Source organism: Amphibalanus amphitrite, unplaced genomic scaffold (assembly GCF_019059575.1).
Source record: "Amphibalanus amphitrite isolate SeventyFive unplaced genomic scaffold, NRLGWU_Aamphi_draft 000911F_arrow, whole genome shotgun sequence".
Taxonomy (NCBI): domain Eukaryota; kingdom Metazoa; phylum Arthropoda; class Thecostraca; order Balanomorpha; family Balanidae; genus Amphibalanus; species Amphibalanus amphitrite.
In genome coordinates, this window is record NW_024882405.1 from 199,199 (window position 1) to 220,933 (window position 21,735).

At 48.3% G+C, this 21,735-nt stretch overlaps 2 protein-coding genes across 2 annotated transcripts; both read right to left on the reverse strand.

Moving 5' to 3' along the window:
- Positions 1–13: 13 nt before the first annotated feature.
- Positions 14–9,865, reverse strand: LOC122367972 (transmembrane protein 165-like). The gene is made up of 7 exons (XM_043341543.1): positions 9,733–9,865; positions 8,049–8,187; positions 7,120–7,336; positions 4,457–4,632; positions 2,859–3,017; positions 2,225–2,330; positions 14–1,893 (listed from the first exon to the last, which is right to left on the reverse strand). Exons 2-7 carry the CDS (start codon positions 8,181–8,183, stop codon positions 1,823–1,825), a joined length of 864 nt encoding a protein of 287 aa, XP_043197478.1. The 5' UTR covers positions 8,184–8,187; positions 9,733–9,865; the 3' UTR covers positions 14–1,822.
- A 622-nt stretch (positions 9,866–10,487) lies between these two features.
- LOC122367970 (phosphotriesterase-related protein-like) lies at positions 10,488–16,804 on the reverse strand. The gene is made up of 7 exons (XM_043341542.1): positions 16,567–16,804; positions 16,142–16,301; positions 15,713–15,903; positions 12,537–12,695; positions 11,833–11,997; positions 11,326–11,543; positions 10,488–11,156 (listed from the first exon to the last, which is right to left on the reverse strand). The coding sequence occupies exons 1-7, from the start codon at positions 16,595–16,597 to the stop codon at positions 11,019–11,021; spliced, it is 1,062 nt and encodes a 353-aa protein (XP_043197477.1). The 5' UTR covers positions 16,598–16,804; the 3' UTR covers positions 10,488–11,018.
- Positions 16,805–21,735: the final 4,931 nt, after the last annotated feature.

Consider the following 21,735-nt stretch of genomic DNA (forward strand, 5'->3'; position numbering starts at 1 on the left):
TAGACCAAATGCAGACACGTTAACCGGTGTATTCCGTGTATGCCATCACATCACAGTTGACACAGTGTGAAACGGACGACACAACCAGGTCGGAAATACCGACCAAGGGCGGGGCAACAGGACGAAACACAAACGTGCAATGGGAGCACGAGTTCCGCCCACCTTCACCCGCTGAAAACGAACTCAACAAAACAATCGCGCGGTGCTCACCGCACCGGAACATGTATCGGAAAAGTGCTGATTCAGGAAATCATTGTGCCCAAATTAAAACACTGCAAATATCGTTAATTATGTCCGGTTCCATTTCAACAAGACACCATCTGTTCCAGCGTGAACAGCATATCCCCTGCGCCTTTGCGTCACTCGAGTACACAGTACATCTCACGAACAACCCCACCGATTCTCGAGTTCGGTCCACCGACCTCAGCGTTCAGGACTGTAGAATGAAACATGAATTTATGTGCATACAAGGGTGGTGTGATACGATTTTGTTGGTAAGTAGAACGAGGAGAAAGAGTATATCTCAACGATATTGCTGCCACATGGCGCGATGCGAGGCAGGGCACATATTCTGCACATTACGCGCTAATCGTTAGCTGGTGAGGGTCGACGCTATGCCATGAGAAGAGAGCTATACCCAGAGGACAAATGCAACAAAGACAAACAGAGAGCCGCGCGATCTAAAACACTACATGACAGCGACACACAGCTCACCCCAATCCCCACACCCGCCAACGGCCGGATGGCGCCGTGACATCCCTCTCCCGACGCCGCGACATCCCTCTCCTGACGCTCTCCACGCTCAATAAATAGGGGAAACAATAATACAGTTTGTAATTTGAGCACACCGAATCGAGCCCGAACTGAGCGTCCGCCGGAGACAAACTTCTGAGTGGCCTGGTCCCTTGTAAGGGACCGCTGAAACGTTTGGCAACGTATCTTTGTTTAGCCGGTTGGCCCGTGAATGAAAAGTTGCCGTATTTCTGGCAGAAATCACATTCACGTGGTGTAAACATTGTTTTCGGTGAAAGGGTACATCCATGGCGGCAACAGCTCAGTCGGCAGGGCATTGCACTCGTGCGAGAGTTTAAATATGGCTTGTACCTAGCCGCGCTAATAACCAATAGGTGCTAGCAAGGCATTTACGAGAATTAATATCTGTATGAGGAGCAATCACAGTGTTGTGAATGACGAGTTGACATTTGATCCGTAAATAATTCAGACCAGCGTCCTTTTTACATTAGTTCACGCCTGATCAGATATTCATCGCTCTCCCAAACCCAGTTCCCCTAGTTCGAAAATAGTGTTTTGACAATCCCTGACAGTTACTTTGTGTCACGATCGTAATTTTCACAACACATTCACCTGGAAAACAACAGTCTAGCCCTCTACGTTCTAACATTAGGACATCACATCTCTACGGATGTCCATCAATGCCGACACAAAGAGCTAACGCCAGCTTTCCGCCGGCCTCCACCTACAAAACAACTTCGTCGTCAACAAGTCCTATGGGCTGGGTCCTACACGGAGCCAATACCAAGGGACACACGCGTGAGTCCCGCTCTCTTCTAACGCCACATTCTAGTGCGATGGCAGCCGGTACCCACAGGCCTACCCTGCTCTTCTAGTGACGTTCAGGCACCGCAGCCCCTCAGTATATTCACCAGCAGCTAGGCTAGCGGCCAGCGCGGCGCCAGGGAAGACAGGGCTGGGTCGGTCGGCTCACCGCGGCTTCACTAGCGGCCGGCGACTGCAGCGCCGCCGCGCGGGCGAGCCGGGAAACTCACCGGCTCCGCAGGGACCGCGGGCCCCGAGCTCATACCTAGCTCTCGGGACTGATGAATAGAGCGCTGACGGCGAATATCAGGAATACCACGCCGCCCACCAGGGTCACTGCAACGCGGGAGGGCGTACGGTGTCAGCGGGTCACTAGGAGATTGGAGACACGATGTTCTAAAACAACCGAAAAAAAGAAAAGGCATCGTCGCTCGAAGTAAAAATGAAAAAGGAACAACAGCGGATTTTTCTGGCAAAACGCAACTCCACCTACGTTACTATACAAGCGTCATCTGCTACTCTCCACTGCCCTATCGTCCTTCCCTTTCCAACAAGTTAGTGCACAGTGTCCATCGTCAGCCTCCCACACCCCCAGTGCAGATGCACGCCTGTAACAGCTGTCATAGTGATCTGTACTCGCCCGTCCCCTCCACTCTCTCCAACTCACCGGTACGTGCTGAAATACGCTGCGAGATGAGACGACCACCGATCACGGCCAGTCCGGTGCAGAGTGCGTGACCCAGACACCCGCCCAAGGTCACACCCCAGGCGTCCTGAGAGGGGGTGACACGGGGTCAGAGGTCATTGTACCCAGACACCCGCCCAGAGTGACACCCCGCCGTGGCGTCCTGAGAGGGAGCGACACGGGGTCAGAGGTCAAAGTGAACCACACAGGGGCCGTGACCCAGGCATCCGCCAAAGGTCACTCCCCAGGCGTCCTGACGAGGGGGGGGGGTAATACGGGGTCAGAGGTCAAAAGGTGTACCCAGACATCCAGCCAGGGTCACGCCCCAGGCGTCCTGACGGGGTGGCACGGGATCAGAGAGCAAACAGTGTACCGCACTGATACAAGCATGTCCTAAGCTCAGTTCCAAAGTTAGGCGACTTGTGCAGTATCCTCAAAAGAAATTGTTTGAAGAAAAAATCGAACAATCAACTGCAATTAATACAATTGCAATCAACTACAATCCCAATAATTTAGTTATATCCAGTCAAGTCACCGAATTTGACACAGAAATTGCGGCGGCCGGCAATCCGCTCTGGTCACCCTGTCGACGGCCGTCGTGCGAACCACTAGTTACCTCTCTGGCTCCCAGGAGGATGGTGGCTATCTGCGAGCGGTCGCCCCACTCGGCCAAAAAGGTGAGCGTGAACGCCTCGATGAACACGCGCGATATGAAGGCGAACACACTGCCCCGCCGCGCCACGCCGCTCTCGATGTCCGTGGAATCCTTGGTGCGCTGCGGGAGGGAAGGGGAAGAGTTAGCAGGGAGACAGGGTCACTCCATGGAGCCGGGAGCGCGGAGTGTGTGGTATTTTTGGCGATGCGACGAACGGTGCATTGTTCACAAGCTTTAGCTTCAGTGGTGGCTGCACGGCAGTTGCAGTACTGGAGGGCATGGTGCAAACTTCAGTGGAAAGGCACGTGTGAACTGTACGAGGAATTTTATAACATTGACAATGGCGAGGGTATATGACAAGAGGATTAAATTGGGACTGCACTGCGAACGATTTACCAAAACACATACCACACGACGGCGAATAGCACCTTGAAAGTACCTACGTTACAAATACATTAAAGTTACATTCGCATGGGAAGAACGGGATACAGCAACACAAAGTGTGAACAATGGCAGCTCCAATGCACTACATACCCAACGTTTAACAAGTAGGACTATAATCCGTACCAAGCCACGATGATAGCATTTACACGACTAGTGTCGAAGCCTCATGCCGCCGAGCGAAGCCGTACAAGATCACCCAGGAAAATCGTGCCGCCCTGACACGCCAAGTCCGTATAAGGAAACACCGCGTTCCACACGGTCCTCGGCCCAGTCGCCAATGTCGTCCTACGTAAGTCCTTACGTCTATCGGCCGTTGCAGCGAACGGTGGCAGTCCAGGTAAACTGGTTCAGTCTAACGGTGGGAGCTACAAACGCGGCTTTCCAAACATACGAGCAACAGGCACTGGTAAACAAACGATCCAAACAGCGCAGGTAGGGTAGTTGGGAAAGCGACGTGCATAATCTGTGGAATTATAGCATTACTCTTCGCTTTCCTTTTATCAACATTCAATGCCGTTTTACATTCTCGGACGCGTTACGGCATAGTCTCAAACCTCTTCTTATTGCGTTCAAAAGATATCAACTACGAACTCGCCGGCTGTCTTCAAAGCTAGTTCGATCTCACTAAACGCAACGCCAATGTTCATCTTGATGGTAACCCCACATTCATCCTTCCGCCCCCTTCGACACTCATCTCCATCTCCCCACTCGGTATTGTGATCGCTATCACCCTCCACCCTCCCATCCCCGAGGTTCTCACCACCCCACCCCACTCTCACAGCCCCGCCCAACCCCACCCGTGCGGCACTGACCTCCGTGCCTACTGATCCATCAGTGCGCTAAAATTGAAAAATTCGGGTGCCAAATGACACCCCAACACAATTAATACGCCACTCAGAAATACTGTTCGTTCACATGCTGAATGTGAGTGAACAAATCGTAAACAAAGCTTATCTGATAGTCCGAAAGGACCTTTTCATTTTTAACTTCCCACCCTTCTCGCAAGATTATTGACCTTGTATACTCGAAACTCTGACTTGAAACATCTCCAGGCCACCACTATTAACCCTCACACACGCATCCACTCCCATCCCACTCTCTGTCTCTATACTCACCTCATCCTCTCGCTTGCGCAGGTCGCTCTGCACCTCCTCAAACTCTTCCTGCGCCTCGTTCTGGCCCATGTGGTAGCCGTCGTACAGCATCTTCAGACCAAACACGGCGAACAGAGCGCTCGAAATGTAGTAGGTGTACGCACGGGGGATGATCTGGATCGAGAAACCCAGCAGCACTGAAACGGATATGGTGAGACGGTCACGCGCGGCATGGGAGGTAATGTGTGGTGTGTGAGGGCGACGAATAGTGCATGTTTGTGTGTGTTAGCGCATTGAATCACGGAAATAACTTATTGTGAAGGCATATACATTATACAACACTTGGCGGGACTGGTCAATTCATCACATGAAAACTTAATTTTTCGGAAACCAATAAAAACGCAGATCAGGCTGTGAGAGATCACACATTTTTTTCGGCGCCAGCCAGAGAGATCACATCTGGTTGGGTCATTTATGAAGGACCCTCATGAATATGATGGTTTCACCGCTGTGACACGCTAACAGTGCGAGTACACTGTGTGTGTGTAGTGTGTACATTGCGTGGTTCCGAGCCGGCTAGCAAACCTGCATCCGTTGAAATAACCTGGAAATGGCGCGATGAGATGGTATCTGCTCGTCTGTTCGGAGCAGCGTGCTATTCATCTGCCGTTCGAAAGATGGCTGCAACTGAATGACACTATCCAGCCGCGACAACCGACAGCGATTAACGCGAGTTGCCTTTTAACCCGCGCCCTGCTGGGGGGGGGGGTGTTTGAACACCCCCCCCCCTGTGGTTTTTTCGCGAATATCTCAAAAACGGCGGCGCGGAATCAATTCTACACATGTTGTGAAAATTTCAGACCAAGGTCATTCAAGGTCAGGTCACCAGGTCACTTGAAGTGACCTCACCTCATAAAAAGTTTCAATGTCTGTCATAGCTACACCGAGTGACCGATCGCTTTGAAACTTTCAGCGATTGCTAAGAGCAATAGCATGTACAAAATGTATATCTCAGAATTTTGATATCGATGACCTAAGGACAGGTCAATTTTGCGACCTCCCCATTATAAGTCAATGGGAGAAAATTGAAATGCGCCTCTTTTGGATGAAAGACATTATAAACACTCCCAAACACCGAATTACAAGTGGTTTAGACACACTGAACATGAAAATGGTGTCCGTGACCCTTGTTTATGCCCTGAGGTCATCTTAGGTCACGAATGGTATCTAACAGTTTTTCGCAAATAACTTTTGATAGAGGCATGCTAGAGCGATGAAAACGCCTTAGATGTGTTCAGCTCGACGATACGGATCGACTGATATGCAACATGACCCTTTCCGGTCAGGTCATGACCTTGACCTGAGGTCAAATTTTCAAGTTGACCTTTCAAGGTCAAGTTATAGTTCATTCGATGCGTCTTGACGAGAGGAACACGATGCTGGTGAAAGTAAGCTCGTACAAGGCTTGGGTCAAAAGTCATTGCAGAAAAACTGTTTCCGAAAAAAATCGGCTATTTTTGCAGTTTTTGCCCCCTGCAGGCAAAACCGTTGACGTTAGGTCAAATCTGAGAGAATTACTCAGAAAGGGCGTTAATAGGGCTATCGAATGCGCTTTTCCGCGGCGCTGTAGCTCTATTGGTTCCCGAGTTATGCGTTGGCTTCTTGGAAATTTTCGACATTCGACCTGGAAATCGGCGAAATTTTGCCTTCAATGACCTCTGGTGACCTGACCTTTGACCTGACCAAAAAATTGACCGAAGTGATTTCCTCATTATTTTTGACGCTCTTTCGAACGCCGCTTTCCGCGTATCGCTACGTGGCCCAGGAGCCGAGTTACAAGGGGGGTGTTCAAACACCCCCCCCCCCCCCAGCAGGGCGTGGAAATCCAGGACCCCCAGCCGGGCGCGGGTTAAACAGTGTTTTATGTGACGTAGATTGTTGTCGCGATTTGCGGTGTATTGGTAAAAAGTAATATAATAATCATCATAATAATGAAAATAACAATAATTAATAACATTCAATACCCTCGGCTAAGTGTGTAGTGTGTATAGACCAGACAGATATCATTTCTCATCTTATATCTACAAAACACGCGGTCTCCTCTACGACCCCGAGCGTGGAGGTTTCTCAGCGCTATCAGTCACAGAGAGCGGGGAAACTTGGCACCTGGCCGTACTTGGCATCTGCTCATTCTGACCCAGTTCCCCGCTCGGCGACAATTCACAGTCATGTGACCGGTTCGCGCCCAACCGCTGTGGCCTGTACACACTGATAGGTACTGAGAGATAGCCAAAGCCAGTGTATCAGACTGGACGCACGTGACACAATGCCTGCAGTGCAGCAGTGAACCGATTTTTTTTTTTTTGCAAGTTGGTAATTTGCGTCCTTACTATCCGACAGTAAGAAGGATGATCAGGAGTGCGTTGTTGAAAATAGCCTTTAACCGACCCAAAGCTACTCTTTTAATGTATAGTTTAATGATCATATTTTCAAATTCACCATTGTATTATGCAAAGTGCATGGCAATTACATTTGTAGTATCTTACATTGCCTCCATACAAGCGGTACAATCATTCAGATTGGAGGGGCGATATATGTCGACGTTTCAATCTCAGTCCTTTCACCCTCATCCTTCAATGGATTTCCACCAGTCCCCAGTCCGTTCTCATGGTCGGCCGGCTCACCTGAGAGAATGGTCATTGTGAAGAGGGCGGCGACGGCGCCGAGGAACACCGTCAGCCGAGAGTGCTGCATCGACATGATGGCCGCGATGAAGAAGGTCTTGTCGCCCAGCTCGGACACGATGATGACCGAGAGGGAGGCCACGAAGCCGTGGGTGAAGCTGACGTCCAGGGAGCCCTTTGGCTTCTCGGTGGCGGAGGAGGAGCTAACCGCCGCCAACTGGGGGAAGGGGTGGTCACGTGAAGGGTAATTATCTGGACTAGGACACGTGGGCGCAGTCACACTTCTACAGATCAAATCACGAAACAGTGTGGGTAGTCAGTGGGTAAACAGGGGGAGAAGTGGAGCACCGTCATCGAAAGGTCAAGAGACAACGTAATGATCGCTATTCGGGTTTCAGGGTGGCAAGCTGTTGCGGTCATTGTCGCCACGCCATGCAAGGGAGACGTGTTAATTGCCCTGCGGTCAGTGACCTGTTAAATGCATCATTAATTGGGCAGTGAGTAACCCCTCAAGACCGATAAGTGGACGGGGTCGGACATTGGCGCAACTCCACGTGGTCCTATGTGGTTACGCGGGCAATGGGCGAGGAGAGTGGCGACCACCTGTCAATGTGCAGCGATTATGTCTTGCACTGGTGAGGGTGGTAGATTTAACAAGTGAACCACCTGTGGTTACATGGGGGGACAAGTAATGAGGGAAACCTACGTGGCGATTATCATCAAAGTAATTCAGCCAAACTCACCACACCTGGAGTAACTGAGGGACAGTTGGACAGACCATTACCACCAGAATATTGATGTAAGGCTGATACTTCACTGTTTATGAATGCGAGAAAAATAAGGTCTGCAATTACTTCTTACAAGATAAGTAACCACAATGGATTATCATGTGATAGAACTAAGACTGATTTCCTCAGCTGACAGCTTACCTCCTCCTCCTGTTCTGGTACAACTGCAGAGTGTTTTTCACTGTCATCTTGGCTGCTGGCCACCTGGGCTAAGGCCAGCATGGCCAGCATGGCTGTCAGCACAGCCAGCCGGCTCATCCTCAGCCTTTCAATCATCAATCTGAAAAAAAATCATTAAATGAGGTATGAAGGTTTGCAAAAAAAAGAGTATCACGTAACAAAGGACTACATTTCTTGATCCACAAGTTGTTGATCAAAAGTCAATCATTATGATGACATTTATCATGGCCTGAGCCAAGCATTCAAAAAGACAGCTAGACATTAAAAAAACAACATTGACAACTAGACATTGGGCGAAATGATTAAGGATTTAGGAAATTCTTATAAAGGGCTCAAAGCTGGCTGAAAAGTAAGCTGAAATGAGTTGCCAGTTATGCTACCAGTACCCATTAGCAGAATGAACACTGCTAAATTTTCCAAAGGCTTTGAAACAGCAGATTTTCAGGACTTCATCTCTACTGTGCCTCATAAAGGGCTCACTTTACAGCTCAGTGCTTCAAAATCACACCTCACTCCAGAGCCAGTACGGTGGGACTGACAATGTGAAGACATATCTTCAGTGAAAAGTTTCAAGTTTGTATATGTCTTCTCTTCAATAACAACACAGATCTATTAAACAAAGCAAGCCAAATAAGACATGTTAGAATTTGTTTACGTGTTTGAGCTAAGGGTACTACAAAAATAAGAGATAAGTATTTAGGTACTTACCCTAATGTCAGCTATAGTTAGTCAATCAGCAAACTAAACAACTGTACATATTTAATTTACAAATCATAGAGCTTAGACAGCAATATCAGCAAGAAATATTGGGAAGCATATAGACTGTTGGTAACACCACACAAAACAACAAAAACAAAGCAGATACCAGCCAGAGAGAAAGCCCACTTGCTAGGCTGGTAAAGAAATAGTTTTAATTCAAATTTACTGCTTAAAGTTTACTGATTCAAAGTGATTTATGAATGAAGGTAAGCACTGTACCATTCGCCTTGCCTGCGGAAGCCCAATTTTAAGGTTCATCAAGAAATAAAGTTTTGATTGACTACCTACCTGTCCTATGGATGAATCAGAATGAAGGTACACATTAAATGGATAGAAAGTTGCTTTTGCATCATTATCATTATAATTACAATAAGAATATATCAGAATCCTTTTGCTTGTAGCTAAAGGAGGCCCTAGCCCCTAACAATCCATCAGATTTTTAGTCAGCCTTTTTGTTTGGGGCAAAATGTTATTTTTCATTTTTATTGCAATAAATATAAACAACAAATACAACACAATGACATACAATTTGGGTTAAGCACCTCATCCACTGGCAAGTGCTATTTGCTAACCAGAACTCTCACTTTGTGCTCAAAGCACAGAAACTGCAGTACGGTACGATCATGCTGGCCCGCCCCTTCACCACGTCAATCAATCCAGCCTGGATAGATGAGCGCACAGTCTCAACCTTGGGGCTGTGCATCAAATGCTGCTTAGTGACAATTTAATTGGAACGTCGTATCACCGAAAATTACTTAGGTAGGGACCTAAGCTAAGTTGTTGCTAAAATTGATGCTGATTATAATTAGCCCAGGAATGGGAACAGGAAGGGATGAGAGTGAGATGGTATAGCTGAAAGATACTTGGCTGAAACGAAAGCACTCACTTTTCAATAAACAAGCCGAGACTCCAAGCAAACGAGCCGAAAATAGAGAAAGATAATCGGAAGCCTGCGGCGGGCTCGGTGACACGTACTCAATGCACTACGTGCAGTAGAAAAGTTTGTTTCTGTCATAGTCGCGTCATAGATGTCCCAGCAATAGAGAATGAGGCTACTGAATGAAACGTGCTGCTGCATGTCCCGGACTTGTGGTGAATGAATGCATGCAATTATAAAGTATTTGCTATATTTTTATCATACAGTGTGATGATAAAATTATTTAGGATGAAATCAAACAAACTATAGCATAAACTTCGAGCAAAGCTACGGGGCGCTTATTATATAGTTTCATAACATAAGCACTGTAGCCTAACAAAATGCCTATCAATGTTATAATAGCAATAAATGATAGCATAATAGCAATATATAACATTGATATTATGTTGTAATATCCAAGATTCTTACAGGTAATATCAATGTTATAATGCCTATCAATGTTATATAATATATATCAATGTTATAGCTACAGAGTACGGACAAACGAGATTCATCGTCCATTCAGACAATATTGTGTGCTACTGCGGGCTATTTGCAGTAGCTAGGTGGTACTTTGGACACTGCAGTGCACTGATATTATGGATGTGAGGAAGCTCGAGTCTCCTAATCCGCATCAATTTTACTATCTGACGAATTTTAAGTACCTACCTATCTAAACCTTTCCGGCATCGACCGGGTTCTTTACTTACCAAGAAAAGTGAAAACTTATTCGCACAATATATTACAATAGGCAAACGCCAAACCAATACCCAAAAAAGTAACGGGGTCGGTTTCGCTTTTCGAAGAAGAAATCATTTATCTAATGCTCACACTAAGGCCGCGTTCGTAGTCTCCTCGGACGAAGAACATTACACGTCGTCCGGCCCCCGGCCAACCCCGTCCGACAACCACAGCCAAGCCCCCGCTGACCTCGAACACCATTGGCCGGACGACGTAGAATCTTCGTCATCGGGAAGACTCCGAATCCGGGGTAAGACATTGTATAAACAAGGCTTATCCTCGTGAGACGATATTGTGTTCATCGGTACCGGTCGTAACTTGGTAACTAAGTTGAATAAAAGCGTGCTGATAATTCCATAAGAACGTCGAGACACACTTGGAAGACCTGCACTCTAGAATCTAGATGCAAATTTTTCATTTGCCGATGGCATGAATGAATGACAGAAGTAGGCTTTTAGTATCCTTATACGTGTAGAACTGATGTTCCCTTATTTGTCATGTAACACATCAACAAATCACTTCTTGAATGTCATGGCTGCCTGCGGGTTGGTAGACAGTATCTTGTTGATGGTTTCCTCTGTGAGCCCGCGAACCTTCATCATTGGGACGACGTTCTCCAGAATGTGCGAGAATCCGTGACCGCCGAATTTTGTCTGAAACAGTCGAAAACGGAAAACGTGTTTTGGCTGGTGCGTATAAGGCATAACAGTCCCACACCCAACCGACAATCAATAACAAAAAGTACGTGCGACGTGCGTATTAGGATATTTGCTTCCACAAATACGGACTCTTCTTGCTGGACTCGGGTCCCTGTTTGCTCACCAGTCTGTGTTTGGTGTGAATGTCGTGACTGATGACCACACGGTCTTCATATCCGTCCTCCACGAGGTGTTTGATTCGCTGAATGCGCTGGGCGTCAGACGGCATATCCACATGGGGAGCGAGCGTGTAGTGGCTGGTCTCGATCCCAAACAGGTCAAACTCCAGGTAGCTGCCAATCTTGGCGAACTCTGACAGTCCTTCTGCAGTCTGGATGGAACCTGCGATTCGTTGAGTAAGGAGAAGTAATTAAATGTTTAAAACGTCATAAAGCATTCACACGAATCAATATAACGGTATAAGCACTTCGTTCTTGCATCGATGTTACAGCGAATTCGTGTTATAAGACGAAAAAGTCAAATGTAACTAGAAACGGGTCGACCCAGTGATTGGAGAAACTCATTAAAATGATAGGCCCTAGCAGCCAGGCTGCCCGTATGGCTACATTATCGGCATGCAAGCACGGACTGCACATTATACTGCGCGTGCCTGTAACGTCTGACTACGTACGGTCCAAGTGAGACATGATACAGTTGGAGACGTCTCCGCCTGCCTCCTGGAAGATCCTGAGCACCTCGGGCGCGGCGGCCGGGTCTCGGCCCGGATGGAAGTTCACCGGACACCCGGTGGCCTGCTGCCCCAGGGCAGCCGCCTGGATGGCTCGGCGCTCAAAATCTGCCAACCGCAGGCGGAGACAGATATGTGATAAATGAGCTGCAGGTGGCGGGGCATTTGCAGGCCAGGGTTGTATAACCTAGGTGTCAGCACTGAAGAAATAAACAGTGGGGTGGTGTTTACGACAAGCAGTGAGACGCTTCGTAGAGGCTTTCTACCGCAATTAATGTTTTAGTCCGAGAACTATTTGCAGTTTGAAAAGGTTCGATGAGATATTGGTGGAGTATCGTGTCTTATACTTTGCATAAGACACGATGTCTTATCTCGTGTCAACTGCTTTGCGTAAGCCGCGATAATAGTGATGCTTTTGGGAAAGCGTACTTATATGTGCTTTTCTACGCAAAAAAAAAATCGACGCTTCCATTCGCAAGAGGTGCTGAAAAGCACCCCCTGGGATTATGACAATTCTCCGCCCCTGCTAATGTTAAGGTGGGATGGTCACTTTAAGGTGTCTCTCTGACCGACTTTAAGTGTCTTATATATCGACTTACGCTGAACAAGTAACACAGTTCATTCCCTTTACCTAAGTATGATCTCACCATGGATTGGCCAGCCGGATCCGACCTCGCCGATAACCCCGGCCTTGACCAGTGGCGCCTCAGGGCATCCGTCCGTGATGTCCTTCAGCGCCCGGTCGTGCATTTCTTCAACGGTTAGCGCGAGGTCCGACTCCAACTGGAACATGTGCTGGTAGAATCCTGTAAAATTTGACATGGAGATACGTTTGAATCCTTCTGGCGATTATCGAAAAAGGTAAATAAACAAATAAGCAAAGAAGTAGCATTACGAACACAGCTGAGCGGGAAACGGAAACCGCAGAAAATGGTTGCTAGGATAGGAGTAGGACAGACAGGAGAGCAATGCGATGTGTCACGTACCGCCCATTTTTGCTTTCAAATACTGCCTAATAAGATAAATACTGCCTACTACCCACTACCCAGTACCCACTGTATCGTACCTCGTACCCTTACACGAGCGAAAACTGATGCGTATTGGAAAAATCGCAACGTTTGCCGAGAAGCTGTGGTAAGCGTGCGGTAAGCTGCGGCATAGCAGCGCGCGTTATAGACTAAGTATAGACTGTGTATTTTTGTATACTGATACACTGTGGTGTAGCCGAGAAGGATTTTCGGATCATCGAGGAAAATAAAAATGTTCATCCGCGGACACGCCCCTCGGGGGCCAGTTCCCCGACACCCGAGCTGTGTGTCCCCGGCGGAACGACATTGTGTGCGGATAAGGAAAGTAATCCTTGTTTATCCATTCACTTGCAAAACTCGTTCCATTAGCGCGTATTATTTAAATTGTAGTTATTAGCAATTGCTCGTAATTACTACTGCTTATATGATACTATGGCCTTTTTATTCCCATTTGTCAATTGATTGTCAAACGGCTGTTATAAATTAAATCATCTATAATTGAAACTCGAATTATTATAAAAATGAGGAATGAAGCGACGCGCAGTGACTGGGCCATCTAGCGGCAAAAACTGAAACTGCTGGACCACCAGGCGGCTTGCGAGCCGCCGGAACGTATCCGTAAAGATACGTAACCAGTGGCGGATCCAGGGGGGGGGGCAAAATGGGCATTTGCTCCCCCCCCCCAAACGGCATAATTTTAACATTACGCCTATGGACGATGCATGGAAAGAATCGATAAATTGTTATGGTTTGCCCCCCCCCCCCAAAAAAAAACTCTTGAGCTGGATCCGCCTCTGTGCGTAACGTAACTGAACTGAGCTGATAGACCTTTGGATTGCAATTGCTGGTGATGCGACCCAAAGGAAAAGTGATCCAACTTAACCCGCGTCCTGTTTGTAGAGATATTCCCGGACCCTGCCATTTGCCAACCGCAGCGGAAAGGGGACGTTCCGGCCCCGTCCCAGCTCCCCTAAGATCCCCCAATAAGTTACCGACCGATTTTTACAACATTTGAAAGCTCCGTAGGCATTATGCGAACTCAGAAAAGCGGGCAAAATTTTACCTTCAGCTTTCAGGTCACTGAGGAGTGAGGACGTTACAGATCAGATCAGGCCAAACACAAAATGTTAGCCTTTTTCATCCACCTCTATGGTTTTTCCCCGATAACTTGTTAGTTGTTGTTTGACCAGGCCATACCTACCAGGCGAAATCATGACATTGAACGGACCAGAAGCTGGCACTAATGCATGAGTGACCCCCCTAACACCTTTCATTGCCCTTTCAATTCAAGCGGTCGTGTACTTGTTCATGATCATGTCCATGTTCATGGGCTAGGTCGAGATTAGGGGAGAGTGGGGAAAGATGCCCAGGGTTTTACTATGTCATATTATTCGAAAATGACGATCGAAAAGCAAAAACTTGGAGTTTCAACGGAAGCCGACATCATTTTTCTCCAAAAATATCACACTTTCGTGCCTGAAATATGATAACTTTTTTGGCTATCACGCATTTTCCCGAAGAAGTGAAAGGGGGCATCTTACCCCACAGGGTGGGAAAGACGCCCCCTGGCGTTGGGGAAGATGCCCCCTGCACTATAAGTGATATAAATGGGCACGTGAATCGACTGAACGAATCAGTAGTCCCTTCGAGCCTGCAGTAGACACCAAACGTCATCGTAAGAGCCCTCAAAAGTAGTCGTAAGGGGCTTCAGAGGTCATCGTTAGGGCCATCATAGTCCAACGCGGCCAAACAAGCCTCCGTGGTGGCGTTCGGAGACCACTGTGGGGCCCTTATAGATCTTCATGATGCTTGAGGGCCCTCGAGCCCATCGTGGGGACCTCAGATGCCAGCGCGGCCCGTGGAGGCAACGTGGGAGCCCTCAAAGGATGTCGTGAGGGGCCCTGGAGCCAATAATTGGGCCCACAGAGGCCGTCGTGAGGGCTCTCAGAGTCAGATGCCGCCCAAAAAGTCGCTGTGGGGGCGGAGAGACCGGCATGGGGAGCTCCCGACCGTACTGGACTCTCAATAGTCCCAGATCGGCTTTTGTCTCTCATCACAAGTATGTAATAAATGATTTGACGGGCTGCTTGAAGGACAGCCTATGGATTTAGGGGGGTGTCTTTCCCCATCAGGACAGGGGGCATCTTACCCCAAGGTGCAGAATTAACATTAAATCAGTACAATTTGTTAGCCATAAAACTACACCCTGAAACAAACTGTTTGGGACACAGTACACGCATGTTGATGTATCACGACCATAGCAAGGAACATAAAAATTATTTACATTCTTTGATATTTACAATGTTTTGACACCAAAATATTTTTCGAAAGCAGCAAATAAAAAACATTCAATCACCAGCCAGCCGTTGCCAAACTGAGCTTCGCAAATTTGTGTGCAGTTGACAAGGCAGGCTTCCGCTTTACGCTAAGAACATTAATTTCCAGGTTCGATTCTTTGTTTTGCCGCTAGAGGGGGTGGGGCGTCTTTCCCACCCTGGGCATCTTACCCCACTCTCCCCTATCATAGGTTACGAGGTCAAAATGTTCAAATTGTGGATATTGCATTGTACCTAGTATTTCCACAACTATAAGTGCATATTTTTATCAGTCCGTCTTTAAACAACGGAAAAACGACCCTAAGCCGTGTTTCTTTTTTCGTCAAACTCGGACAAAGTTGGAATTCCGCGAATCATCTACCTATCGTAGGACGCTTGGCTAGGACGCTAGGACCCCTAGTTCTGTGACCTCTGACCCGTACCCCGTGACCTCTGACCCGAACCCCGGTGACCTCTGACCTGTGCCGGTGACGATGGTGACGGCCGTGTCCCGGCTGTAGGCGGCCAGCAGCGCGGCGTCCCGCCCGATACCGTAGTTGGTCACCTCGATCACGGCGCCGCCGCCGTTCTCCCGGTACGTCCGCAGCTCGTCACGCATCGCCGCGTCCACGGCAGCGTCACAGAACGTGACGTTCTGACGGCTGGCGTACCTGTGCGCGGCAGAAACGATGGTTAAATGGCGTCTTCTTTCCACATCACATCAAGCTATAGCCAATAAGGTAGGTGTGCGACTTACATCCAGATATAGGCTGTGCTAAAGCCGCATTCAGGTATACCGAAGGTCCTGGTCGATCGGGCATTTAAAGCGTCCGATCGACACATAAGTGACAAAAATTAAATGATAATTAGCAAAGCATGGTTAGGTGCAGTCATTCCTCACTCGCTTACGGGTTTTGCCGAATCCAGCCGGAGTTTTCCAGCGTGAAATCGCAGTCTGCCTTGTGGGCATATTTGCCCTCCGGCGGTATGAAGGCCACGTTGAAGTCGAGATGCATGTGCTCGTGCATCATGGTGACTCCCAGGGAGGAGGGCTCCACCAGGCCCAGGACTGCGGGAGCGTGACGTACACTAACATCAACATTAGTCAAGGACGCCGGGAGCAGTGCTGAAACGGCAGCAATACTCAACATTCACATCTATCGCGTCTTTGCATTTCTGATTAAATAAGTCATTTAAGTAAGCATAACACACATTTATGTACCTATACCTCTGCTGGTAAGCATATAGGTATGCATAACGAATAACAAATCACGAACTCTGTATATAAACTCGCTAAACACATTATATGTACGACAATACAATTGACAACATACCTGTCTGCACTTTTCCTTTGGTAGTCGCCATATCCGTCCCGTCCTCCAGCCCTTCGGTAGCGCTGTTGCACGTTCGCACGGGCCCTCCGCGCTCTCCTTCCTCTCGTTAGCTCGCCAGCTATCGAGCTCCAGGCCGCCCCTCCCCTGCACCGACAGCGGCAGGGGGCAGCAGCGCTCGGGTAGCGCCCCTCGCCGGACCCACACACGCCGAGGGCTGCGCTATATAAAACTACATCCTAAAACTACGGGAGATCGGCCGCCCCTCGCCGTCGTAGGGAGAGGGAAGCCTCTGTCATTGGCGACGGCCTTCCCAGCCGCGTCGCACGGCCCGGCCGGCCGCGGAGGGCATGTTTTTGTGAACGGACGACGTCTATTGCAAGAACACGCAGGCATACCTACCTACACTAGACAGATCATAGATCAATCAATGCATTGACAGTCGCAGCGAGGTATTTTCGATGCATGTGGCGCGCCGCGCCGGGTCGGACATTTACGAAGAGAGAAGAGACTAATGCATCGCCACAGTCCCGTCGTGAGGAGAGTGGTACGGTTAACTCGATCAAATAAACGATGTAGACGGGCGTCGACTCGTGTCAAGGCGTGGAAACGCTGGCTACTGAATGGAAGCTCATCGATCACCACCTTTTTGAGAAGTTATTAACCCCAACGACTTTTGACCGGCACCGCCGCCGCCCAGCCCCAAGACCGAACTATATCAATATAAGACCGCTCCAAAGATCGTCCAAACGGTCGTCTGTTGACTGGCACGTTGGATGGCCACTAAAAGGCAGTTAGGTTTGCATATCCAAGTTTACATCTCGTCTGGCTCTGAAGCGTGCTTCTGTTGCCAGGCAGTGGCATATGACTGGTCTGACTGGGCATGGCGTGGTGTTCACGTTTATGTTTCACAGATCGGTCGACAGCCGAGACCCTGGTCAGCTCAGCAGCTGGTACCTAAAGTTAGTCATCAGTGCAGAATGACCATGAAGTCGAAAGACTTTCTAAGGGTGACAGACGGGTGCTTAACATTCAAACAACGTACCTAATGCGTTACCTGAACACCTAAAGCATTTAAGTTTTCAATACATTTTAGTCAAAATAATAATTATTTGGACGCATCAAATGCACATTCATAATACAAATCTGAAATCGGTATCATTTACTCTTTTCTCGGAAGTCGTCATCAAATAGTTATAACTTATCATGCAGCTACCGGAAATAATTATTTCCAGATAAATTATCACATTTCGACATTAGCCGCCGGCCGCCTGGAAAATCCGGTTCGACAGGAGAGATGTGTAAGACATGTGCCGATACATCGCCAGCCAGATGAGTGCACCTGGGGTTCAATCGTGGGCAATCGACGGTCTTACTCAACATGCACTCACTAGCGTGTAAACACAATAACGCATGCGTTATTGTGTTGACACGCTAGTGAGCGTCATAGACAGCACATTCGGCCTATGTTTTATCCAGAGACGGCGTCGCTCGACAATAATAAAACGCCAGCCGCCAGGCACCTAGAGACTTGATTGTTAGACGACGAGTATGAGCCGGGCCATAAAGCGGATGATGGGTGTAATGCAAAAAGTTCAGATTATTGACCACCGTATGGGAGCATGGGGATGAAATTATAATGTACTCAGCAGGGCGAAGCAGGCCCCTGGCCAGTGAGGCTTGTTATGCAACTACGGATGTAGCTTGTTGCAACTCTCTGTTTTCAGCACAGTAGCAGACAGAGGCAGCGAGATAAGTGTTCTGCACAACACTGCACTGCACACTTACGTTATCCAGCCGCAAGTGTATCGTTTCGCCGGTCCGGTTTCGACATAGTTATTCAAACATTAGGCGTTATTCTTCAAATACCTATACCGACAGTATAATCCAGAGTATATACGAGTAGACAGCGTATAACCTGTCGCTAGTGGCCGCCGTGCCGTCCGTCAGCTGTCCGCCTATCATTCCCGACCGACCCGTGGTAGATGTTTGCGAGATGGAATGGTTGCGTCGAATCGGCTGACCGTAGAGATAAGATAATGGATCGAAAATCGGATCTGACAGCACCAGAGGAGAGCCTACAAACATGCTCTCGGCACTCGGCTGTGACGCGTGTAGTCGTAATATGGTCGAGTGGGCGTAATGAAAGCCGCATCGCGGTCAATTGGGCTGTCTCGCTTGTGCCGGCAAACTGCAAAGGAATGGATTGTCAAAGTGGTAGACGGTAATAAGCGATCTATCACGTCGCTTTTATGCTATACACGCCAGTATGTTGATAAGAAATAGAAAATGCAATTATTTGCGCCGGTCCAAGACAATTCTTATGTCCTGTTCTGTGTTGGCATCTTCTCCCATCCCGTCTGTTCTATAATTCGTTTCGGAATTGTAACCTTTTTCAGCGTTCGTCACTGCCATGTATAGGTACCGAAAATGTTCTGCAACTTGCGGGTCGCGGTGGCCGGTATAAATCGGAAAGACGAAAGTCAAATATATGTCGCAAGTACAAGTTGGCAAAGTGCGGGTGGAACGACCTTTATTATCACCCGCGCACAGAAAGGCCAGCTTTGACAGTCCGCTGAAATCCGAGCCGATTACCAAGCGTGCGTGGAATCGTATCTGATTACCCGTCTCGCTCAGTGATTAAATACTGCTTAGTTAGGTACTTCAACCAAACGTTTTCCCGTGGCAACGCACCTAAATTTGACAAGTGCCCTCCCGATTCGAAAGGAACACCCCATAGGCGGCGGAACGGGCAGGGCACCGGGGCACCGTGCCCCCCTTTGATTTTGGCATTTCAACATTAGCCCTATGGGCGTTGCATGGAAAGAATGGGACCAAAAGTCGGCAGTAGTGCCCCCCTCCCCCTTAATTGAAGGTGTTCCGCCACTACTGGAACACCCCACTCTTAAATACATGTGGAGTGTGGCATTTACAAACCGCTGAACGACTGTCGACCATAAAGGTCCTCGGAAGAGCTGCGTGCATGATAGAGATCTAACAGGTACACTGTTTTAGTCACTGAGGCGGTGCTGCCCAGATTTGTCCGGTGGTGGGGCGGCGCAGAGGCGGATCACCCTGCTCCAGTGTTGAGTGTTTATTGCTCTATCGCTGACTGGTAAACATTATACCTCGAGTTATAATGTCCCTCCTTGTCTTTATAGGTATTCAATCTGTACGTAATCTGGAGAGGGAGAATCATAAAACCTATTAAAAACATGTCAAATGGCGTTTTTAGTTACGCGATGATGTGACATATTTGAGGATATGATTATTTTACGATAAAGCGCCACGCGGCCCCGGGGAGTGTCACCAATTGTAAAAACGTGGAATAACCGCAAACGGGAGAAGGCGCCGCCTGACGACCGACTCTCATCCAAGAGACAAAGTCCGCCCCTGTTCAGTGAGACAACGACACATAATAGGTCTGGCCGCAGTCAGACGATATACGGAGTCTGGAACGTCTCCGACGCGTAACACTAAAAACACTCACGGGTGAGCTCGGACACTGCCCAGGCGTCAAATGAGGAAGCTTAGAGCCCTCGGTGCCACAAGGGATTGGCCTATGTGTTCAATGTTCATGTCTGTTGTGTAGGCAGGTCGCCTCATCCACGAATTATCCACATATTTAGGCAACAGATACCTGCAACGTGCTACATATCTTTTATATCGTTGACAGTACCTACCTACCTAAGTTTAAAATGCGAGCAGGACAGCCATGCCACTGGTTTAGGTTGGACGAGTTTTTCTGTAAGTCAAGACCGGTGTGTAGACTGGGACACTGAGGGTTGGAAAGGTGGAAGATATCGACCACTTCGTTCCCGCAGTGGTAGCGTAAAGACTTCGATTGACGTACCTATCGACCGAAAATCGCCTCATCATGCCATTTGTGAGTATCTGCGCAGCGTGGCCGGGAACACTTGTATTACGTGCCTTATATGCAAGCCGACGCTCATTCTCAGATCAGCACAGCTGGTCCAATATTTGGTTATTGGTTAATGCTTGCCAGATAAAGTTGTAATCATTGAGTTCAACTCTGAGGTTATGTCCCTATCAGTCAGATGTTTTTAACCGCTCCAAATAAGATCGATAACGTATCAAAGGTCGCCTGAAAAAGTGGACAGTGTTTGCCGAATGCAGTGGCTATCATAATGCCTATCGGACAAAAATGCATTTTAAAGGGACGGCCAGGAGGGCTAAACTTTTATGTTACCTCGTGAGCATGTTAACGAATGGAGGCCGAATATCATACCGATATCTAATTAACTTACGAGATAGCCCTTGCATGCAGTAAACGCAAGATACGCTACATAAACCAAATGTAAGCACTAAGCAGGCTCTGATAAGGAATTACAACCCAAGGCGAGCCCATGGTACTCGCCTCTCGTCCTTCAGACCCCCTCCTCGACTCCCCAGCCCCCCCCCCCCCCGCGTCAGACCCACGGCACACAGAGCCAGCCGGCCAAAACCAGTCGCGACAGCCGCCCGTGACAGAAGCCTGCTGTGAACGAGAAGCGACTCCATAGTCCACGGTAGACGCCAAACCGGCCAGTACCAGCCATGGGCATTGAGCAATGAGCAGGGAAGTCAACCTTCAAACCCAATACGACAGATACGATAACCAAGCTTATAGAGCTTCATGACCATTATCACCCTGCATATGCGCTTCAGCCCGGACGACAAATGGACAAGTGGTTCGGATTTGCCCGTTTTAAGATATGCTTTACAAGAAAAACAAAACACTGAAGGGCGCTACAAGTCTAGTAAACACTAGCAGTCCAAGTAACCTTATCTGGATACCGAGATAAGATGGAAACCAGCTCTGTAGCGAATTGTCTGTCGGGAAAGTCGGATATAATAGACTGAACACTCAGCTCGTAGAGCAGAAACACGAACAGCTGTGGCAGGCCACACCTGAATTGGGGCGTTATTGGCTAAAGAAACGAACCGAGACTTCCCAATATGCATGCCGTAGAGCTTCGCCATAACTTTTTACGCGATTCGAGCGTGGATCAAGTCGAACATCTTACGGTCTGTTTACACGATTCATGCGCCAGGACGGATGACACCTGATAAAGAGGATAGGCACGACACAATAGTGCTCAGAACGGCAGATCTGGACGGAACGGTAGCAAATTCGTAACTAGAAACATTAGATTCCTACCATGGCAGATC

What these genes read in the sequence shown, in the direction of transcription:
- LOC122367970 (XM_043341542.1), bottom strand. Translation starts at nt 16,597, where the DNA reads ATGGCGACTACCAAAGGAAAAGTGCAGACAG. An exon ending in TATCATGTCTCACTTGGACC is followed by an intron (nt 11,544 to 11,832) that starts GTACGTAGTCAG and finishes AACGAATCGCAG; the next exon opens with GTTCCATCCAGACTGCAGAA. An exon ending in TTCACACCAAACACAGACTG is followed by an intron (nt 11,157 to 11,325) that starts GTGAGCAAACAG and finishes CGACTGTTTCAG; the next exon opens with ACAAAATTCGGCGGTCACGG.
- LOC122367972 (XM_043341543.1), bottom strand. Translation starts at nt 8,183, where the DNA reads ATGATTGAAAGGCTGAGGATGAGCCGGCTGGCTGTGCTGACAGCCATG. An exon ending in TCCTCCTGGGAGCCAGAGAG is followed by an intron (nt 2,331 to 2,858) that starts GTAACTAGTGGT and finishes ACCCCCTCTCAG; the next exon opens with GACGCCTGGGGTGTGACCTT. An exon ending in GCGTATTTCAGCACGTACCG is followed by an intron (nt 1,894 to 2,224) that starts GTGAGTTGGAGA and finishes CCCGCGTTGCAG; the next exon opens with TGACCCTGGTGGGCGGCGTG.